Here is a 23,695-nt window from a genome sequence, read left to right on the forward strand (position 1 = left end):
AAAACGCAGTTAAAATTTCAGGGGAATAATCGACAATTATGATTTTTGTCATAATCGTGCAGCCATAATGGTTTGTGTAAAATCAGCTACAAATTATTATCTGTCTGATAATGTAGTCAAGCAGAAGACATATTAATTACTGTTATGTGTCCAGCATTGTAGAGAGTGATACATGAAACGCATTACCATTCTGATACATCGACTTGTATACGAGCCTTTGCTCTTCCTCTCCTCTAAACCAGTATAAACTATTTTCGTAAAATTATTATTCATAAAACTATATTTATAAAATAGAGTATTTATAAAAGTTTTACCACACAATAAAAATATTACTTATTAAAACCAAAAAATATGCATCAATGCAACTTTCATAAAGTAAAATCACTAATCACTTCCTTCCACTGAAAAAAAATTCCCTGTACATCACCTATAGCAGAAGCGCCGCATCAGGCACGTTTCTGCTTGTGCAAAAATATATGTAAATGTAATGTAGCTACTCTTTAAATGTGGTAACAGAGAAATTAAAAAACAATTTTATTAAAACTAAATAAGCGGTGTGTATCTGTCTCGTGTTTGTTTCAGAGAGTCTGGCTGGACTCAGTAAGATATGAAGGACTTACTCATCCAGTTCCGCACATTAAGGAAGCTCTGCTCGCTCGTGAGGTCAAAGAGCAAGAGGAAGCCCATGGCATCCCTGAAGAAAGCTGTGGTCAAACTCCGAAATCTGTGTTTAGAGGAGAAGATTACACAACAATGAGAAACCAGCCAGAACATCAAACAAAACCTACTTGAATCTTATTTGATTTATTTTATTAAGTGCATGTAAGAAAGTAATGCAGAAGTACTGATCTGCATCTCACCTCTCCTGACCGGCCGTATCCCACAGCTGAATGTGGATCCTCTGACCTCTCCCGGCTGTGCCATCAGGACCGCTGGATTTGTACACCTAATTTAAAGACCCGTACACGAACATATTAGTGCAAAATATACTTGAATATGCTTGCCACTTCGACAAAGAAACTATTCTCTGCAGAAAATGTGAGGTTTACCCAATGTAAAATGTGCTACCACATTGTTGTGGTGGTTGCTAGGTCGTTACTATGTGGTTGCTGTGTGTGTGTTTTAGTACATTGGTATGCAGTTCCAGGAAACCTGAATTTACTTTTCTCTTAGTCAAACACAACCACTAAATACATGATGATTCAGATGATTCAGAGCTGGAAGTGTCTCATTAGTAGCATGACTCTAGATTGTGTGGCCCTAAACGATCAGCATTTGTTTGATGTCTTAAGTGCTGAAGTGTTTGTTCTTAAGGAGGGATCCCTGCTCTGTTATGCCATATGAAGCAGGAAGGATCCCACATTTATCTTTCCACTAAAACATACACAATCTGCTCTTTTTAATTCACATTTCTGTATCTATACCAGTTTTCTCCAAGCAAATGTTTAGTCAGTTCTTTTTACCATGGGAACCGTTTTTAGTACTATATAGTATTATAGAGGGCAACAGTCTGGAAGTAAAAATCCCATTATTTTCTATTTCGATATAGATAAGGGAACTTATAATCCATTAAAGATAGGCCTTTAAAGTAAGCTACAAGGTTGTTAAAATCAATGGCATACATCTGTTTGTTTTAAGCTTTTCAAAATATTTTTTTATAGTGCACTAATGCACTCTTTGTTGCATGTCTCTTGAAAATACTTGATTCTGATTGCTCAAATGAGGAATTGTGAAGTTAGATATGTATTATTTTTAATGTCAACTTAATCATCTAGAATTTGCTATACAGCTGCTAGATCAAGCATATCACGTCACAATCTTTCCCCACAGCCTTAAATCAATATTTTATGCCCATGTGTAATAGGTGGGATGTGTATAGTTATTTATGAGAGTTGGATAATGTACAGGTGTCATTATCATAAAATAAACTCCTTTAAAAAACACACCGACTTTTTGGGACTTATTCACCATATCCCCCAGAGTTAGTCCATACATACAATACTCATCTCCGTGCATACTATAACTCTAGCTTAGCACAAAGACTGGAGGTAAACGGCTCCATCTAGCCTCCTGCTCAATAAGTGACTAAATAACACCAACAGTTTCATATTTACATGTTGTGATATGTATAGTTACATCGTGTACTAAGACCGATGGAAAATGAAAAGTTGCAATTTTCTAGAGCGATGATATGTCTACTAGGGACTACAGGTGCTGGTCATATAATTAGAACATCATCAAAAAGTGTATTTATTTAACTAATTCCATTCAAAAAGTGAAACTTGTATATTATATTCATTCATTACACAAAGACTGATATATTTCAAATTACTTAATACCAATACAAAGAAAGAACTTTTAGAAATCTTTGCCAACTGAAAAGTATGAGCATGTATAGCACTCAATACTGGGTCTGGGGTCCTTTTGCCTTAATTACTGCAGCAAGGTGGCGTGGCATGGAGTCGATCAGTCTGTGGCACTCCTCAGGTGTTATGAGGGTGCTCTGATAGTGGTCTTCAGCTCTTTTGAATTGTTAGGTCTGGCATATCGCATCTTCCTCTTCACAATACCTCATAGATTTTCTATGGTGTTAAGGTCAGACGAGTTTGCTGGCCAATTAAGAACAGGGACACCATGGTCCTTAAAGGGTTAGTTCAGCCCAAAATTTCTTTCATTAATGACTCACCCCAATGTCGTTCCACACCCGTAAGACCTCCGATCATCCACAGTTTAAGATATTTTAGATTTAGTCCGAGGCCTTTCTGTCCTTTGAATGTAAGTGTGTGACCACTTGATGTCCACGTCCAGAAGGTAATGAAAACATCATCAAAGTAGTCCATATGTGACATCAGTTGGTTAGTTAGACTCTTTTGAAGCGTCGACAATACATTTTGGTCCAAAAATAACAAAAAATACGACTTTATTCAGCATTGTCTTCTCTTCCGTGTTCCTCAAATGAAGAATCAAAACGGTCATGATTCAAGATTCGAATCGCGTGTCAAACTGGCAAACTGCTGAAATCACGTGACAAAAATATCTACTGAGTCGCGATCGGTTGATTCTTTATTTGAGGTTTGAAAACAAACGCGGAAGTGAAGACGATGATGTTTTCATTACCTTTTGGACGTGGACAGCAAATGGGCATACACTTACATTCAAAGGACAGAAAGGCCTCGGACTAAATCTAAAATATCTTAAACTGTGTTCCGAGGATGAACAGAGGTCGTACGGGTGTGGAACGACATTGGGGTGAGTCATTAATGAAAGAATTTTCATTTTTGGGTGAACTAACCCTTTAAACCAGGTACTGGTTGCTTTAGCACTGTGTGCAGGTGGCAAATTCTGTTGGAAAATGAAATCTGCATCTCCATAAAGTTAGTCAGCAGCAGAAAGCATGAAGTGCTCTAAAACTTCATGGTATATGGCTGCATTAAACTTGGACCTCAGAAAACACAGTGGACCAACACCACCAGATGACATGGCACTCCAAACCATCACTGACTGTAGAAACTTTACATTGGACCTCAAGCAAAGTGGATTGTGTGCCTCTCCTCTCTTCCTCCAGACTCTGGGGCCCTGATTTCCAAAGGAAATGCAAAATTTACTTTCATCAGAGAACATAACTTTGGACCACTCAGAAGCCCTTTTTGTCTTTAGCCCAGACGACACGCTTCTGACGCTGTCTGTTGTTCAAGAGTGGCTTGACACAAGGAATGCGACAACTAAAACCCATGTCTTACATACGTCTGTGCATTGTTTGTTTTTTTTGAAGCTTTGAATCTCCGCCACATTTTTGAATGGGTTTTGTTTCAGAATCCTCTCCAGGGTGTGGTAATCCCTATTAGGCATGGGCATGATTAATTGACGATCAATAATTAATCGTTAAGAATTTTGTTGATCACGTTAATTTTTTATCGATTAATCAAATGTTTAAAAAAAATTAATAAATCTAATGCAGGTTGTGTTGCATAGTGCAAGTCTTGAAGCAATTAAATGAATTCCACTGTGTTGCAGCAATTATAAATTTTACCACCAGGGTGCAATATTTGACACCATACTCGTTATCTGTGATCTTCCCTTTTGATTTCAAAAGAATAATAATTATGAAGAGATCACGGCGAAGTGTGGTGTGGGACCATTTTGATTTAACCGATTAAACCGAAATAGTTCACTGCAACATTAAGATGCCGTGTATAAGTACAACGCGGCCACGACTCAAATGATCTACCACTTAAACAAAGTGCATCCGTCCCTGGTTAATGTCGGTGGTGGTCCTGCTGGAAAAGTTAGCGCAGAGGTAACTTGTGCATGCTAGAAAAAGAACCAAAATATGTCTTTGCTGTATCAGTAGGCTATATATTTATGTTTAACATGACGTATAGGGCTTCCCTGTACATCACCTATAGCAGAAGCGCCGCATTAGACACATTTCTGCTGTGCAAAAACAGAAACGCAGACACACAACAGAAACGCATATGTACAAGCGCATATGTTTGATTTGGCTAACTGAATGTAGTTTAACTGTCTGCCACAAGTTGATATTGTAATAAAGGTCTCATCGAGGAAAAATGTGCTGTATTTTTGTATTCATTGCATTTTTGAATTATAAAAGTTAAATAATTAATTTTATTATAAAAATATTGATGATTAATTGATAGTTGATCATTAATTTTCCTGAAGATCGACTAAATAAATTTAATCAAATGCCCATCCCTAATCCCTATTGCTTGTACACATTTTTTCTACCACATCTTTTCCTGCCCTTCGCCTCTCTATTAATGTGCTTGGACAAGGAGCTCTGGCTCAGCCAGCCTCTTTTGCAATGACTTTTTGTGTCCTGCCCTCCTTGTGCAGGGTTTTTCCTGCATTAAATTTTTTCTGACGGCTGCCAAAATGAACTTTTGTCCCAGCAAAGCCTTATTAGAGGAGTTATCGTGATTTATGAGTGGTTTAGTTGACTGCTGCGCTTGTCACAGGCCGCGTGTTAACTTAGTGACAGAGAACGTGCAGACAGCTCCTCCCCTGCGCACACACTATTGGTCTTCAAAATGAGTATGCTTAACTCCTCATATTTCATATATTAATCAAAACCAAAAGGTCTGAAGACCATGTTGCATGTGGCGCAATCAAACATTTTTTTTCCTTTGAATTACCGCTGGGTGTGAATAGCGCTCAAAATTTTTTGACTTGTCTGATCAGCTGGCATAAACCATATTTTCAAAAAACGGGGGAAAAAAAATTATATCCAGTTAAGAAGTATTGTCTGTGTTGACAAATCTTTTGTTCTAACAGACGGTACTCGCACAGAACACGTCTGCTAATGTCCGATTCATGACCTAATCACTCATTTGAACCGAAATCATTTTAACGAATGGTTAAAAGAACTGATCTGTCTAGCACTGAACTCACAAATCAGTTTAATCATTTACTCAGAACACCTCTGAAATGAGAGCACAAGTGTGCTTACCCAATTCAGCAAGTAGCAAGAATTAATCTTACTTATCCACAGTATTTTCAGGTTATTTATAATGACAATGTGTAGTAAAATATATTATCATTTAGTTTAAACTGGAGTGAGGTGAGAACCAAGTTGTAAGCTAGTTAATCATTTTATAGAATAGTATATGGTAGAAAGTTAGGCATTTTTTTACGTTTTTTATGCTACTTTTTAATATTGCTATGGTTATATATCAAAGGATTTTTCAGTAAATAGTGTAAAAAATGAGAAACAGAAGAAACTTGAAGGTAAGAGATCATACAAAATGTGAGTTCTCAAAATAAGCAAAATTCAGTCAGTATTAAACTTGCAGATCACGTGGGGATGGCCAATGACCATGTCTGTCAGCCACCACCAAAGACCGTTTTTGACCCAGGAAAAACCCTGTTGTGCAAGGTGTCAGTGGTCGTCTTTTAGAGAACTGTCAAGTCTGCAGTCTTCCCCATGATTGTGAAGCCTACAGAACTACACTGAGAGACCATTTAAAGGCCTTTGCAGGTGTTTTGAGTTAATTAGCTGATTAGAGTGTGGCACTAAGGCTACGTCTACACTAATCCGGATCAATTTAAAAACTGAGTTTTCGTCTAAAAACGCTCTGCGTCCACACTATCATTTTCAATCGTTTTCCAAAAAGTGTTAATCTACACCGAAACGTCTGAAAACGCTTACATCCCCGTACTGCGCATGAGCAAATCCAAGACACTTCGACTTGCGTCATTTCCGCTACTCGTTTATATACTCATTTTTCGACAATGTCGAGAAAAGGCACTGAGTTTTTTAACAGTATGTACAAACTGACATTAATATTTAACAAGGCTGTCAAAACAGAAAGCATACAAAACAACTGCTGTACAATGTCGTTCACCATCTTGGCTGAATTGGTCATATGACTGCATCACATGGCTAAAAATGCGTCATCGTATTAAAAAGCCTCCGTTTTCACAGTCCACATTACTACGCGAAGACGGCGTTTTTAAATTTATCCGCTCTGGAGAGCGTTTTCAAAACGATACGTTTTCATTGACTAAAACGCTGTCTCAGTGTGGACGGAAGGCCAAAACGGAGAGAAAAATATACGTTTTCAAATGAAAACGTATTAGTGTGGATATGGCCTAAGCGTCTTCAATATTGAACCTTTTCACAATATTCAAATTTTCTGAGATACTGAATTTGGGATTTTTCTTAGTTGTCAATTATAATCATCAAAATTAAAAGAAATAAACATTTGATAAAAATGAAGAGTGTAGAAGAATGAAGAATATAATGTACAAGTTTCACTTTTTGAATAGAATTATCTAAATAAATAAACTTTTTGATGATATTCTAATTATATGACCAGCACCTGTATACTCTCATTCCTGCAAATTGATCTAGGAACTTTGCTTCCGTACCAGAGGTGCAGCGGAGCAATGATATTACACAGCGCCTGAAAATAGTCCCCAGCACATTCTCTGTGCAAGAAGGGTTGTCACGATGCTTATGTTGACGGAAGTTAGCCTATTTTCAGGCGCTGCACCCATGGTACGGAAGCAAAGTTCCTTGATCATTACGCAGGAATGAGAGTGAGTAAGTAGGCTAGATGGAGCTGTTAACCTCCAGTATTTGTGCTAAGCTAGGCTAGCGGTGGGTGCGTCAGACAGAGTTAAGGGATGCACAGAGATGAGAATTGCATGTATGGACTATGGACTTATCTGGGGATACGGTGAATAAGCTAAAGTCCCAAAAAGTCGGCGTGTTCCTTTAAGAGAATAAAATGCTTGCAGTGGAGTTTATTTTACCACAGTGATTGGCTGACTGTACACAATATTACATAAATATTAATGCACATATTATTGTATTCTGTATATCCTGTCTTTCTGTCTAACTGACATGTTTTAAGGTGTGTATCATGTGGATTATGTAGACTGCCTCTTGTTGTAGCGTGTTCCCAACAAATTAAGCAGCCTCAGGCTTCGTATTGCATTCAGGAAAAGCATAATTACTCTGAGAACGTCTGTTTGCTTTCGCAGGAGCGCAGTGTTCTGCATGTGTTTTTTCTGCATCTAGTATTCATGATCATGTTCAGACGAACGTGTGTATGTCTCCCTTCACCTGAGGCTGCGATTTACACATGAATAGCTGTTTTTAACCTCTGGGCAAGATTCCATGTGCACAGCTGAACAGGACGATGGGATTTCACAGTCCAGTTAACCCCAGCAGGCACTCCAACACACAAAAGCCCCATTACAAATCAAGCAGGAAACATCTGAACCAATGAGCCTGTGAGAAAGGCATCTCATTTGCATAGAACTATAAATATACCACCTTAGTTGAATACTCAATGTCAACATATAAATAGCAATGCATGCATATTTGCATATACACATTGGTGAAGGGAATACAAGAAACATCAATAAAACTATGAAAATATAAGTCATTTTAGTTCCAGTAATAAAAATACTTACCACACGCTTTTCTCTGAAGTCTATACCCACTGTGGTGATGAATTTGGAGTTGAATTTGCCATCTGTGTACTGATATAGGAAGCTGGTCTTTCCCACCCCAGAGTCCCCAAGTGCGAGGAACTTGATGAGGTAATCATAGTCCCCATCGGACATACTGAGAGCTGAACGAGGACCTACAATGGACAAACACAGAGCAGTCTCTTTTAGTATTATTGATAAACAATACCATTCAAAGGTTTGGGGTCAGTAAGATAAAAAAGAAGAAATGAACACTTTTATTTAGCAAGGAAGCATCAAATTGCTCAAAAGTGACAGGAATTCATTTCTAATTTTACAAACAAATTTTTTCCCCCCCAAAAAAATGCAGTTCTTCTGAACGTTTCCCCAAAAATATGGGAGTAATGATGCTGAAAATTCAGCTTTGCATCGCATGAATAAATTCCATTTTAACATATAATCAGGCATATCATGACCCCTGACAGTTAAAATCAATAGCACTGATTATCTCTTCATCAAGGCAGCTGTTAGTGGGAGGGATATATTAGGCAGCAAGTGAACATTTTTTCCTCAAAGTTGATGTGTTAGAAGCAGGGAAAATGGGCAAGGGTGAGGATTTGAGTGAGTTTGATGAGGGCCAAATTGTGAAGGCTAGACAACTGTGTCAGAGCATCTTAAAATCTGCAACTCTTGTGGGGTGTTCCTGCAGTGGTCTTTATCAATAAGTGGTAAACCGGCGACAGGGTCATGGGCGACCCGGGCTCATTGATGTACGTGGGGAGCGAAAGGCTGCCCTGTGTGGGCCGATCAAACAGATGAACTACTGTAGCTCAAATTGCTCAAGTGGTTAATGCTGGCTCTGACAGAAAGCTTTTCGAGTACACAGCGCATCAGCGTTTGTTGCGTATTGGGCTGCATAGACACAAATTAGTCAGGATGCCTAAGCTGACCCCTGTCCTCCGCCAAAAGCGCCATGTTTTTATGGTTTTCGTTTTACTTGACAATAATAACCCATGTCACAAATATTACAGAATTCCTACAAACAAATCACTAACAATATATGGCTTATATATATTGAAGTTAGTCCAGGTGAGCTTCATGTGAGCCCGAATTCGCTTAAGCGCTATTCTATGTTGTTTAGTAGTATAATAGTGTGAATATACAGTAGTGTTCACTTTGAAAATTCCAAAGATAAAGTGTACTTAAATACCCGGGTGAGTTGCGGAGGGGAGGGTCTATCAGACGCTGATCATGCTGGTTGAGGAAATAACCATATAAAACTCTGCACTGTTGAGTTCATAGTACATAGTATAAGAGCATAGTGTATATTGCATTATTTGGGACACAACTTTCCTTTCACAAACCAATTTTACATTCATAACATGCAGGATATTCAACAACATTCATGCTGACTTTAGAGAACATTGAATTAAACAATTAGTTGACAAAGTCCATCAAGAGACCATTATTTTTCAAGCATTTCGTTCAAAATTAAGAAAGGCGAGTGTTTTCACTGATGTAACAGTGCTGATTTGGTAACAGGAAACAACTGCATTTCTATTTTAGAACAGCAAATATGCTTCTTAAAACTATTTTATTTGTTATTGGTCATGTGAGTCCATAAATGCTAAAATCCTGGAGCTTAAACGAGGAAACAGACTCTCACACACTTGAATGCATCTACACAACAGCTTTTATTTCCACTCACATTTGTCAACTCAAGTTTCTTTTCACTGTTAACCGAGAGACATTCAGTTAAAAGTGGTTTCATAACCTATGGAATTTAAAACTAAAGAAAGTCATTATCTGTCACTGTAGCCTTTAAAATGGTCATGCTCTATTTTTGTCCGTCAGTAAAATATTTGAATGCTTGTACTGTAGGTTTAACGTGACACTGAAATCACAAGACCTTCTGTGACAAGAGTTTGTTAATTTTGCAAAAGACAAGACTGAAAATTACAGTAAGCTTTTACAGCTAGGAACGACTGTACAGCCAAATCAAATTTTGTTGCAATATTGAAGCTGCTTTGAAACAATCGTCATTGTAAAAGCGCTATATAAATAAAGTAGATCGATTGATTGACAGCACATTAACATCTTTTCTTACAAGATCATTTAACATCTTTCTTTTCCGAGATGGCGTGTAAGCTTAAAAATAAATAAAATTAAGCTGCGTCTCTCATTTGTAATGTTGCATCCTCCGGAGATCGTATTTGTCGGCCGCTTCATTTGAGTAAACTGACCACAACGTTCCAATGTCATTAAAGAGATAGTTCACCCAAAATGATAATCATCCGATGATTTACTCACCCTCAAGTCATCCTAGGTGAATATGACATTTTGGCCCCACTTTATATTAGGTGGCCTTAAGTACTATGTACTTACACACGGTGTTCAAATTGTATTGCAAAACACCTTTGCTGATATTGAGGTGGGAGACAGATGTGGTGGTGTGGGTAAGTTTAAGGATATGGTTAGGTGTAAGGGAAATGCCAACTGTGTAATTAAAAATGTAACTACAGAAATGAATTACAGACGTAATTAAATGCAGGTATTTTTTAAAATGTAAGTACAATGTAAAAACATGTATGTACACAATAAGTGCATTGTATCAAATGATTAATTAAAATGTTAGTACATAGTAGTTAAGGCCACCTAATATAAAGTGGGTCTGACATTTTTCTTTTAGACAAATACAATCAGAGTTATATAGATGTCCTGGCTAATCCAAGCTTTATATTGACAGAATAAAGTGCATCTATCATCATAAAAGTGCTCCACATGGCTCCAGGGGTTAAAGGTTTCCTGAACTGGCTTTTTTAAAAAAAAAATGCTGTTGTCTCAGGTCAACTTATGACGTCCGCATGGTTTTTATATTAAAAAAAAAATCTATGAAAAAGTAATAGGCTATTTTTTACACTGGTTTTGAGGCTCTCTCCTGCAACACTCAGATTTTATGGGCGTGCCGCACTTAAGATTTGGAAGTAAACACCCACAGCTAGGATTGAATAAGATAAGATTTGCGTATTTAATAATCTACAGCTCCCTTGTCAGTACATGTGGGAAAACGGCAACCTGAATAGATTGCCTACAGGAAAAAAAAACGTCTTTATAAAACAAACACAATGATTTCTCTCGCATCTACCCACGATTGATTGGAATGTTATTTTTCTTTATTACTTGGCCCGCCCGATCGGTGGATATAAATGCAAACAATGCATTTCTCACCCACACCGCACACACACACATGCACGCACACTCACAGTACATTCTGTGTACAAGTCAACTTCATTAAACAGTGACGATTGTTTCAAAGCAGCTTCAGTGTTAAAGGGGTGGTTCCGTGGTGCTTGTGTTGTGTTTATGGGGCGCAGTATAACCCGTCTTGATACATCTTTTTTTTTTTTTTTTTTACGCCACATTATCTTATATTTTACCTTTATTCCACACCGCTGTCTCCATCCTTTGAACGGCTCATTTGCTTCCTGCTTCTATGAAGCCCATCCCTCCGACGCCAAGGTGTGGCATATTCTGAGATTGATCGTTTAATGAGCCTGGTGTAAATGCTTATTTTTGACTTACAAGGACGTTTTCAGCTCTGAAACTTACAGGATATTCTTATATTACCATGGCCTGTAATATATCAAAAGCTCAAGGGAAAATCGATTTATCAATTAATGACCCCTTTAATAAAGTCCTTCTGAAGCAAACCAATACTTTTGTGTAAGAAAAATATCCATATTTAAAAATTTACAAACTGTAATCTCTAACTTATGCTCACTGTACTACGCGCGTGCAAGAGAGACTGGCGTTCCAGCATATGACGCTCCGATGAGAATATGTATCTTTCAAGAACTAACTTTTCTTTTGCTCCATCCTCTGTGCTTTCACGTTCATCACTGGAACCTACACTACAACCGCGTCCTACGTTGGAACGCCAGTCTCTCATGAATGCATGTACGCCAGTTAGCGAAAGTTAGAATTTGTAAAGTTTTAAATATTAATATTTTTTCTTACACAAACACATCGCTTCAGTAGGCCTATATTAACCCTTTGGAGCACAGTTATGATTGATAGATGCACTTTTAGGGACTTTAAAACAGAAACAGCCATTTCTTGCCATTATAAAAGCTTGGAAGAGGCAGGACTTTTTTATCTAACTCCGATTGTATTCGTCAGAAAGAAGAAAGTCATGCCTAAGATGACTTGAGGGTGAGTATATGGGCTTATTTAAATTTTTGGGTGAACTATCCCTAAAGTACCACAATTCACACTTCACTAGGATTAACGATCCATTTTATAATGTTACTGTTCTGAAATAAGACATCATTTAAGACATACAGGGCTAACAAATGCGGCCTCCGGAGGACACCGCCTTTGAAATGAGACACAGCTTGAGTGCTTAAAACCCGTTCCTGATTCTACAGCAGTATGATTTCATAATGTCTTGATGCGCATCTTGTCTTGTCATGTCTGCAAACACAACTGAGGAGAGAAAAGCATCTGGAGCTGGCTCAGCTGTCGCTGTGAGCACATTTAGTTGGAGTTCCGCTGAAGGCCGCATTAAAGCGGATCATATGACTGCAAAAAGAACATAACTCAAACAAACGACCACATTATTTCACGCGGCAGGGCTAAAGACCATCCTGACCATAAGCTGCTTAACGTCTGGGGCTGACCCAAGCAATCAGATGCATCCAGCGAGACCACAGGAGACTTTTCTTGGGTTCATCTTTTCTGGGTGAACAGAGAACTGCGCTGGTGTTTCTTTTCCATTATTAGAGTCAGACTTTCAGCTAAAAAACATTGATTCAGAAACATGTAAAGCTCGTTATGAGAGCCTTAATAAATAAGGGAGGAATTAACACCTGTTCACATATTACACAATATAGTTTATTCATTTTACTAACAAAAAACATTTTCCACAATTTTTAGGGGTTCGAGCATGAAGTGCTGAAACCATAGACTGTAAAAAAATATGGACGTAGCGTCTGTGACGTCACCCATAGGATTCCGATAAGCTGTTCTGAAGCGTAAAGTAAAGATGAGCTGGTCGTTGCCATTTTAGCAGCGCGTCATCGCGAGTCACGCCCGGATAACAGAAAATGTGATGCACGCATCCAAACTTTAACTGCTCATAATGAGAGCTGAGGTAAACTCGTCCACGCTCGCGGCAGTAGTTCTCAGCGCGTGTTCAGTCTAGCGCGTTTTCAGTTCATGCCTTTTAGAAGATTAACTTCCATAGAAATTAACTTGAAAAGATAAAATACTCACTTTGCTCCGCCGGCCGCACCGTTTCCATGAATGCCTGAGCCGAGCTGAGCTGTGAGTGCGACCTCATCCCCCATGTGCGAGTTGAAAACATGCGGAAATAGCTCCCTCTGCTGGCTGTAGTCTTTAGCGTCTGGCCAAACATTTTACCGATGACGCAAATCGACGATATTTGCGTCACCGGAGTAATTTTTCCAGAAATAAAATGCATAAATCTCTCATCTCAGGGGGATATGAGAGGGGTGAGCACGATCATTTGAATATACTCCAGGGTTTCTACTGATAGAAAGCCATATGCTAATCGCTGAAGTAACCCTTTAATACATTTGAGATGATTTGACATGATAACTGATCTCTGGCTAATTTGGTTCTTCAAACTAATTTGCGGACTGGATTAAAAATATCTGGATTAAATTATCTGAGATCACTGTTCGTGCCTGTGTTCCCTAAAGAGGGCAGATCAATCGATACTTGAAACCACGATCAGCAATTCAGTGATTGGCTGGCGTCAAGACAACATAATGACATCATATAATTAGAAAAGCCAACTAGCAAAAACAGAATAACAAATTTCTGGACCTTTATAAGGAAACAGACAAACGACCAAACCAGCAATAAAAGTTAGATAAATTAAATGTGTGTGTTTTGATGAACATGATTCCCAATTATGTATATTCACGATTTTATAATATTTGTACACACTTTACATTTTTATTTTAATGTTGTACTTGTAATTTCCGTTTTAATTCAATTTGAAGCAGATTTGTTATGTGACAGTATTAATTAAAGTTTCTTAACGGTCAAGATCAAATTATCTGGATCACTTGCGCTCCACTAAGCCACTTTCATATTATCCGTCAATACTCAAATGAATGCACTACGAAGATTAAATGTGTGTAAACCTCCAATACAACTATAAAGTAATTATTCCATCACAATTGACAAATAAATCTCTCAATCAAGTGACTGTGTCTATAGTATTATACACAACTTTTACACAACATTAAAATATTATTTTCAAATAAACTAATTTTAAACTATTATTGCCCCTGGTTCAATAATAAAGTTTTGTAATAAAGTAGCAGTTGATTGGGACAGATTTTAAGTATCACTCCAAGATGCAATCTAATCCTGTTTATATGAAATAAGCTGCTCCTGTGCAGGTTTAAGCTTACGGACCTGTTGCTATGACAGCAAGTCCAGGATGAGCTTCAACCAAACCAAACAATTTGAGATCAAGCCAAATCGTCAAAAATCACATCCAGCTAACAGAGTTAGCGATGAACAAAGAACAGGCCCCAGGTGTCAATTTATTTTGTAGACACTAACATTTTTGAAAATACGAACGCTTTTATGAATCTGAAAAATTTACATCAGAGTGGCTTTAAAAACGATTTACACAAAAATTTGTTATCACTACTGTTAACACTGGAAGCACATGGATAATAACAGTCACTTCATAATACTTGCATAAGTCTAGTGCTCAAAAACAATGTGCACAAAACAGAAGTTCAAGTTCAAGTATGCACTGATCTTCTTAGTTGCACAGAGCTTGTAAACAAGAACAGAGTCACTCTTGAGGACAAATCTGCTCAAATTTAAGAATCTTACTGTAGAAGGATCACACCTGCAACTATACCTTAGGTTTCATATATTGAAATGTATTATGGCTTGGCTACAAGAAAACTGACATATCAGATGGTTAGAAAGGGTTTTTGATGTGTGGAAACAAGTCCAGCGATTTACAAAAACCTTATCTTTACGTGCATGTGTATGAGCACACAAGCCTTATAGGATCCGTTCTAGACACAAAGGGTGAGTGTTTGGCTGCTTCATCTGACACGTCTGATGGTGATTTGACACTACAGTAACTTCTGAAGACTGTCAGACCCGCCTTCATTCAGTTAGACACATCTACACAACGCATGCATATCAACAAACACTGGCCTTGTGCAACAGATCAACGAAACGCCTGAGTTTGAGTTGTGCTTCCCGTCCAACCAAAACAGCCCTGATAAAAGCCGGGATAAAGAAAAAAAGAAACAGAGGATTTTATCAAACATTTTCAGCAGAGCCCCACCCTGGGTGCCATACCAGCGCTGACGGAGAGCTGCTGATCCACAAACCAAACATCTTCTGCATTTCACACCAGAGTTTCTTCACTGACAGTCAAGCTGTGACAAGTTTTTTTCTCTCTCATGTACTTCCCTCTTTTCAAGCTGTTCTGTACTTGTGAAAGACAAAACTATCATGCAGACAGAAGCTCATAACCTTTGACCTGACGCAAGAAACATAATAAACAAAATAAACATCTTCTTTGGCCTGGTAGACATTCCAACCCAACTACAGTCACATTTTAATTTTATATATATATACACATATATATACATATACACATACACACACACATTATATATATATATATATATATATATATATATATATATATATATATATATATATATATATATATATATATATATATATATATATATATATATACACACACACACACACATATTATATATATATATATATATATATACACATAATTATTTTTAACTCTTTACCCACTAGTGTTTAAAAAAAAAAAAAGAAAGAAAGAAAAGTAGCCAGCCCCCCCAAAGGATTTTGGTAATTTTCACAAAAATGTAATAGCCCACAGAATATTTTTTTTATGAATATCTGAGCATGCTATATGTAAGGGATAATGTACACCCAGCCGGTTGTCATCGCAGAATAAACCCCGACAGAGTGATCAAGAACCCGACGCGAAGCAGATGTAATAAGCGGGATACATTATCCCGCTTATTACATGGCTACTAGTCTGAAATAAATTAGACACAAAATATTGTCTTGAGATTAAATATTTTATTAGCTCTTGCTCAAAGCTTCCGCGGAGAAAAACAGTTCCAAACTGCTTTAAGCCTTTATCTATTGCTGCTAAATGTTGAAAATGAATGCTGAAAGGGTTAGTTCACCCAAAAATGAAACCAAGTCTATGATTTACTCACCCTCAAGTCATTATAGGTGTATATGACATTCTTCTTTCAGACAAATACAATCGGAGTTATATTTAAAGGGGGGGAGAAATGCTGTTTCATGCATTCTGAGCTTTTTACACTGTTAAAGACTTGGATTCCCATCCTAAACATAGACAAAGTTTCAAAAACTAATGTTGGACGTTTGATGGAGTATTTCTGTGTTAAAAATACTCCTTCCGGTTTCTCACAAGTTTCAGAGAGTTTTTTTCGAGTATGGGTCCACTTGACGTTAATAAGAGCGGAAGGTCCTTGTATGGGCCGTACGGGCTCTTCTCCCGGTAGGGTGCGCGCGCGTGACTAGAGCATGCCGTAAACAGTCCCTCAGATGCAGATCCAGTCGTCCGTGAACACTTATGTGGCGCCGCGCTTCTCTTTATTCCTATGGGTGACGTCGAGCGACTTCAACGCTTCAGCACAGCATTCCGGGAAGGCAGCGCTGCATTTGAACCGATTTGAACGCAGAAATGATGGGATGCTTCACAACATCGTTTCAGTTGCGTCTCAAAATGGATTTACACGCTACTGCTGTCAGGACTTTACCAAATCATACCAAAGAAGTGTGTTTTTGACGGAGCAGTCCCAGCGATAAAGTTTCGGTCCTGCTTTGGAAGCAGCCGGTGAGTTAACTTAAACTGCTTCAAATGTCTCTGCTTTTGGCTACGGACGCATGAGTAAACATCAGTAAACGACACGATCGCGTGCTTCGTCATTCAAATGCGCTAACGGTTACTCCATTGTTGTTCTCTGTATAACGTTACAGTATGCTTGCTACTTCTTAGGTCTAGTCGCATACAATAGTCCATAAACCGAATCATGTCCTCATACACTGCGAGTAAAGACACAGAAATGTGGAGAGGCCATTAAATACAGTAACTTACATACCACAGAGACGGACGTCCTGATGTTGCCGTTTCTCCTGTTCAATTTATTTCTCCCTCAGATTTGATTCTGGATCATTATCTGTATTAGCTGAGAGAGCCATGGGTTTCTCCACGCTTGAGGACGTCACCGCTTTGCGCGCTTGTCATTCTTTAGCTCCGCCCACACGATACGCCTCCAGGCGCTCGGTTTTTTCCGGAAAGACTCGGTACCTATATTTCTTTTATAAATATGATAAAACTAAAGACTTTTCGGAGATATGAAGGATGCAATACTACTCTATAGGTACTCAAGATTGACATGAGATTGACGGAAACTGAGTGTTTCACCCCCCCTTTAAAAAGTCCAGGCTAACGTTAATCCAAGCAGTAGTTGTAACGTAAGCTGTTTTTGAAGTCCATAAAAAAATGCAGCTGTCCGCCAAATAACGTTCTCCACATGGCTCCAATGGGTTAATAGAGCCTTCTGATTCGAATTGATGCGTTTTTGTAAGAAAAATATCCATATTTTTAAATATCCAAACTTTATAAAGGAACCCCACCTTGAAGTCTTCCATTCATTGTAGCCATGGCTGTTTAAGTATTTAACAGCCAAAAGATGGCGCCAGCGTTAAGCATAGAAGTAGTACCGGTCAAGATAACTCGTATTACCCGGATGAGCGGTTGTTATATGGAAATAACATACCGCTGGAATGTGCTATTGACCAATCAGAATCAAGTATTTCACAGAGCCGTGTAATAAATCAAAAGAAAGAGCTGACCCTCTTTTTTTAAACAAAAAGCTGTTGTATTCTAGCTTCATGTATTCCTTTTTATTTATCAGCACTTAAATATGGGTACATATCATAAAAAATAAAATACACATTTTGAACAAAAAGCTGAGAAAAATCACGTTTTTGTCAAAGCCTACATCCAGATCAGATTCAGAGCGATTATCAAGAGAAGATAGAGTCCTGGGTCCACATTTCATTCAGTAACATTACAGTAGATCGTTTTGATTTATATGATGTTTAATGTTGATAATCACGTTATTTTACATATGCATCTCTGTGTACATATGATTGCTTGTTTTTGTGTCTTCCTTGCGTGTTTTGATCAGGAGATTTCTGTACTCTGGACAATTCTGTGCTTGGTGGGGAAGCGTTTTCTCACAAAAAAACGGAAAATTCTGTGTTTCGCGGGGAAAGATTTAGAAAATGCGACAACATAAATATAATCGGGTGAACTACTTGAAGTTAAATCTAGGACATTCTGGTTCTGCTGATAAAAAAAAGGACAGAACATTCTGGTATGTCTGGCATGAAAAAAAGTATTTGTGGTCATCTGGTCTGCGTTGAAGTCATGTCAGAAATACTGTATTTTATTCGTTTTTAAGAGCATGAACAGCACCACAAAGTCGCAATTTCATTTACATTTTTTTAAGTTTACAAGTTCAAGGCATATAAGTGAGAAAACATGGCGGACACAATGGATGCAGCATCTCAGTCAATCTCATGTCAATCTTGAGTACCTATAGAGTAGTATTGCATCCTTTATATCTCCGAAAAGTCTTTAGTTTAATTATATTTATAAAAGAAATATGGGCTGTACAGAGTCTTTCCGGAAAAAAACGAGCGCCTGGAGGCGTATTGTGTGGGCGGAGCTAAAGAATGACAAGCGCGCAAAGCGGTGACGTCCTCAAGCTTGGAGAAACCCATCGCTATCACAGATAATGATCCAGAATCATTCGGAGGCTGAAATAAATTGAACAGGAGAAACAGCAACAGCAGGACGTCCGTCTCTGTGGTATGTACTGTATTTAGTGGCCTGTCAACATTTGTGTGTCTTTACTCGCAGTTTATGAGGACATGATTCGGTTTATGGACTATTGTATGCGACTAAACCTTAGCAGTAGCAAGCAAAACGGCTTTGCACGTCAGACTAGTGTAACGTTATACATAGAACAATGGAGTCTCCCCCCCTTTAAGATATTTTTGATGAAATCAGAGTATTCTCAGGCTACTCCATAGACCACAATGTAATTAAAGCTGCACTATGTAATTTTTCCGTCCGCTAGAGGGCGTCTATTGTAAAGCCCTGCATTTATGCCCGAGTCGGACGGGCCCCGACTTTTTTATGGCCTTAGGGCCGGGCTTCGGGCCAATTTTCACGTCATACCTAAAACGCGGACCGGGCTTCGGGCCTTTTTTTAGACTTCTCCTTCGTTTTATATTTATTTTATTAATTAAAAGAAACAATGAGATGTTCTGCACTGGTGAAAACAACACGAGACCATAATAGCTTCCGCAACTGTCAAGACATATGGCTCGCACAGGGTTACAGCCATAGTCTTAATGTCTTACAAATCATATTTTTCATATACTAGTAGTATATAACTGAAGCTATAAGTGCTTATATAGATATATACAAGCATATCTCGTATATAATCTATTTATTTTGTGCACCTGTTCTGTATATTGCCGTTTTATTATTTACATTATAGGTACATTACTATGTCATGATTTTGTATTGGCAATTAGTTTATCAGTCAAAATAATTCAACATGTTTTTGCTCCCATTATAGCAATCAATTACATATTTCAAATAAATGTTTTGCGTGTGTATGTGTGTACTTAGTATGGCAATGAATTCATAGTTTATTTTTAAACAATTGCTTGTCCAGAACCATGTATAAGTTAACAACTTTCGATCAGGCATTTAAAATTGCTACCAGCGGACACGATTTCACAAGCGGACAGGATTTGTCATGACACCGGGAGCAGGAGCTGCGCTGTTGACGTTCAATTAAAGTGAAAGTACACTTTTAAAGGTCCCATGGCATGTTTTTTTATTTATTATTTTATAACGTTTCCTGACGTGTACTTATATTGTTAGTATGGTTTTTACATCAAAAAATTTCAACATTTAGAAATAAAAAGCATTTGTTCTATACTGATATAAACCCTCTGGCTTGAATGCTCTGCTTCAAGGGGTGTGTCTGATGTGATACGTCAGTGAACACACCGACTGTTGTGATTGGCTGACATCTTTGCATTTGAAATGAGATTACACACGGAGGGGGCGTGGTTTAGCGAGGCACCAGCAGCACTGCCAGTCCAGAGAGAGGGGGTAAAGGGAAGGTAACCTTTCCTGGTATGACGTCATAAGTGGAGAATTCAGGATGAGCTCGTCTGAGCTCTCATTTTCTCAAAGGCAGAGAAAGAGAGCCAGAACTCTGTTCACACCGATCAACATTTCTAGCCACTTGGGGACAACATTCAGGCTAGGGGAACTCATATTAATGTTGAAAAACCTCATAAAATAAAAAAAAGTCTTCCCATGGGACCTTTAATGGACAAAATAAATATGATTTCGGACAAAAAGTGCTTAAAATGCACACAATTACTGGAGTATGTCAGAAAAAAAAACGAAGAATAAAAAATATCTTTAGGAGATTAACCCATTTAAACTTGTTTTAATTATTCAGTTTGGGTGAAAGTATGGTTATGATTATAAAATAAATAAATAAACAAAACAGGAAATATGATAAACATTCTTTTAGTTTAGTATGTAACACTCAGACAGGTATATAGGCTCTGGCATTATATGTAGCGTGGGAGCCGCTGCTGTGACACTTCCAGTGTGATTGAATTCAGATGAGCCATTTTAAGATTAATTTCAAAATTAATCTAGATTAAGAAATTGTATCTATGGCATGCCCACCTCTAAAATATATATATACACAACTTCCCAATTTGTAAACGCAACCTTCTCAGGAGGACTTAAACACACTATGACTCGGGTCCCTCCTTTAATGTGTGTATGTGGGATTTTTTCGCTTGTTTTATGGTTGAGCAGGTGAAAATATTGAATCTGATCACTTAGTGAAGTGACAGAAGCACACTCAGCTCAACAGCACACATGATTTGAGAAATCAATCATGTCTGAAACATTAATGCTGCAGGATGATTGACAAGCTCAACTCTAATACTTAGGATACGCAAGCAATACTAATAATGCAAATTGTACTAACTTTGAGATTTGTTTTAATATAAAGTGCGTTACAAAAAAAAAGTATTATTATTTATTATTATTAACTTGAGCTGAAATTATATTACAGTCATAAATACGTGTTCACTTGGCTGAAAACATTCTTCATTAACTAAATAATGAATTGTATCAACTTTGCTATTGGATAAGGTGTATTTTGCCATAGCGAGTGTAAACAGACACACTTCAGACACACTAAAATCGTTTTTGGTGTTTCAGAAGGATGTGAACTGTAAGATTTAACATTAGGCTTATCTAATAACAATCAGCTGGTGCTCATGTGCTCTTGGCCATCCTGTCATGTGACCCTCAATTCCCAGCCCTGCCAAGACCCTGCTTAAAAACACACGCGCTCGCACACACACACACTCCAATGTTCATTTAATTTGCTTTCTCTAGAACAGACAGGAAAAACCGATAAGCCAGTTTTAATGATTAAAGCTTTGTGGAAAGTTCTTCTGATGATAGATTACACTTTTGAGTTACTTAAAAGTAATATTTAAACCATATTTTCTCACTCTTCATGCTCCACATTCCAAACGCTTTCCATGTAACACAAAACACAATGTTTAGCAGAAGATTCTGACTACATGCAATGAAAGTGAACAAGCTCTAAAAATACAGTAGTCCATACAATTTGTGTTGTATATTCTAGTCTTCGGAAGTTATGCGAGAGATTTTTGTGGAACTGAATGATATTTAATTCTATATTAATTATTTATTAAAAAGTCTCTTTTCCGCTGTAGTTCTCAAATTTGTGGACATTTAAACATGGTGCAAGTCTGATGTAAGTGACATCAACGTAATTGGTTCTTGAATATGTCGGGTGACCAAACATCATTGAACTTACCATTAACTTTCACTTCATGGAAAAACTGGTCATTTTGCGAGAAAAATAGCAGATTTGGTATGACACCAGGCAGGGTGAGAAATATTAGTTTTGGAGGGTGACATATTCTTTTTAGTCTCAAACTTCAACTTTTTTTTAGAATACCCTTGTGATCATGGTAAATCAATCCACAGAATAGATCGATTTTGAATCACAAACATATGTCTTACAATATTTCACCACCAGTTAAGCAAGAAAGAATGGAAAATCGATCATTCAGAAGGAAAAATGATCCCTAAACCAAACATTCCTGACAGGTAACCTGATATGGGAGTGAAGTAGTGCATTTTCCCAGGTGAGACAGGTAAATTCCCAGGACATTTCTTCCACTCTGACAAAATTAAAATTTTAGGTCATAATAAACGTGTTTGAGATGACTACATCTGAACTAGGATAGAGCCACATGTCTGTACACATAGCTCAAACCCATGAACGACAGCTTCTATTACTAACACTGATTGTTATGAGTATGACTAACATAACTTACGTTAACTAACTTAGTCGTGTGTGTGTTTAAGAGGGGGTCAGCATTACATATTAAGTGTCAGTTGAGTCTATCAAAAAATCCATTATCAAAAGGTGAATTAGTAATACTTATATAAACGAGTTGACAAGGCATTAACGTTAAGTTATCAAACAACTGTTGAAGAGTTAAACTAATAACGTTACAATCTACTTACCAAGACAGTGACCCAACGTCTGTTGATCTCGTTGGATTGTAAAAGCTTTTTCGAAAATAATAAACCAACGGAGAACAAGTACAAATGTGTGATAGCCTACTTTTAAAGCGATGGACACTTAAGTTTCCTAAAGTTGCTCCAACACCCACATGAAGCACCAGTGCGTGTGGAAGCGGCCGTGCAGTGACGCAATACTTCCCGTGCTGCAGCGCCAATCCTACGTGGTCAAGGCTTAGCTCAGCTCATAATTATTAATTAGGTAAGGGCTGACGTTGCTTAGAAAGAGACCTTCCTGGAGAGACCACCGCTCAAACGAGGTAATTAATATTATTATGAGCCCCGCCTTTACCATAAAATCCAGCCAATCAGGAAGTACTATCGGACGAACATCACGTTGCATATTTATGAGACAAGCCTTCACCATAGTAGGATGGGTACGTTTGCGCCACTTCTTTAGTTAAGTACACACAAAATACTTTCTGAGCTTTAAATTGATTTAACTAGTGGCAGGCTTTTTTAATCTAAAATAATGTTTAAAATACGCACAAGTAGTGCAACAGGAGACTAACTCTTTCAACGCGGTGTCTAGCGACATCTGGTGGTGTAAAATGTCAAAGGTACCTTAATGAGCATCAGTGACTGTTTACAAATTTTGTAATAGATGATTCCTCTTTATATGTTTCTATATTTTTATTGAAATGTGTCCTATGGTGTGTTTTAACATTTGTATGATTTTCTTTTTAATTTATAAAAGTTACAAATGCATGTTTAACCATATACTGCATTTTAAATGATTACAATACTAATTATATTCATGTTTATGAAAATTCCATGTCACACCAACAACCCATGCTAATTTTGCAGAGGATGCAAGCTTATGCACTTATACTGTACATACAGTAGAAGTGCAAATGTAAAGTGTGTAGAGCCCGAGTTGCATTTAAGCCTCATTATATTCCATAATAG

The 23,695-nt window shown here is 37.7% G+C and overlaps 1 protein-coding gene across 1 annotated transcript in view; it reads right to left on the minus strand.

Annotated features, from left to right (window-relative positions):
* Positions 1–22,936, minus strand: part of rab27a (RAB27A, member RAS oncogene family) — a 33,491-nt gene extending 10,555 nt beyond the window's left edge. Inside the window, exons 1-4 of the mRNA XM_067419290.1 lie at positions 22,730–22,936; positions 7,942–8,114; positions 861–946; positions 621–724 (exon numbers count right to left, since the gene is read on the minus strand). Of these exons, the coding sequence (XP_067275391.1) occupies positions 621–724; positions 861–946; positions 7,942–8,094 (343 nt within the window). The 5' untranslated portion in view covers positions 8,095–8,114; positions 22,730–22,936. The remainder of the gene's footprint in view (positions 1–620; positions 725–860; positions 947–7,941; positions 8,115–22,729) is intronic.
* Between the last annotated feature and the right edge of the window lie 759 nt (positions 22,937–23,695).

The sequence above is a fragment of the Pseudorasbora parva genome, chromosome 16 (assembly GCF_024679245.1).
Source record: "Pseudorasbora parva isolate DD20220531a chromosome 16, ASM2467924v1, whole genome shotgun sequence".
Lineage (NCBI taxonomy): Eukaryota > Metazoa > Chordata > Actinopteri > Cypriniformes > Gobionidae > Pseudorasbora > Pseudorasbora parva.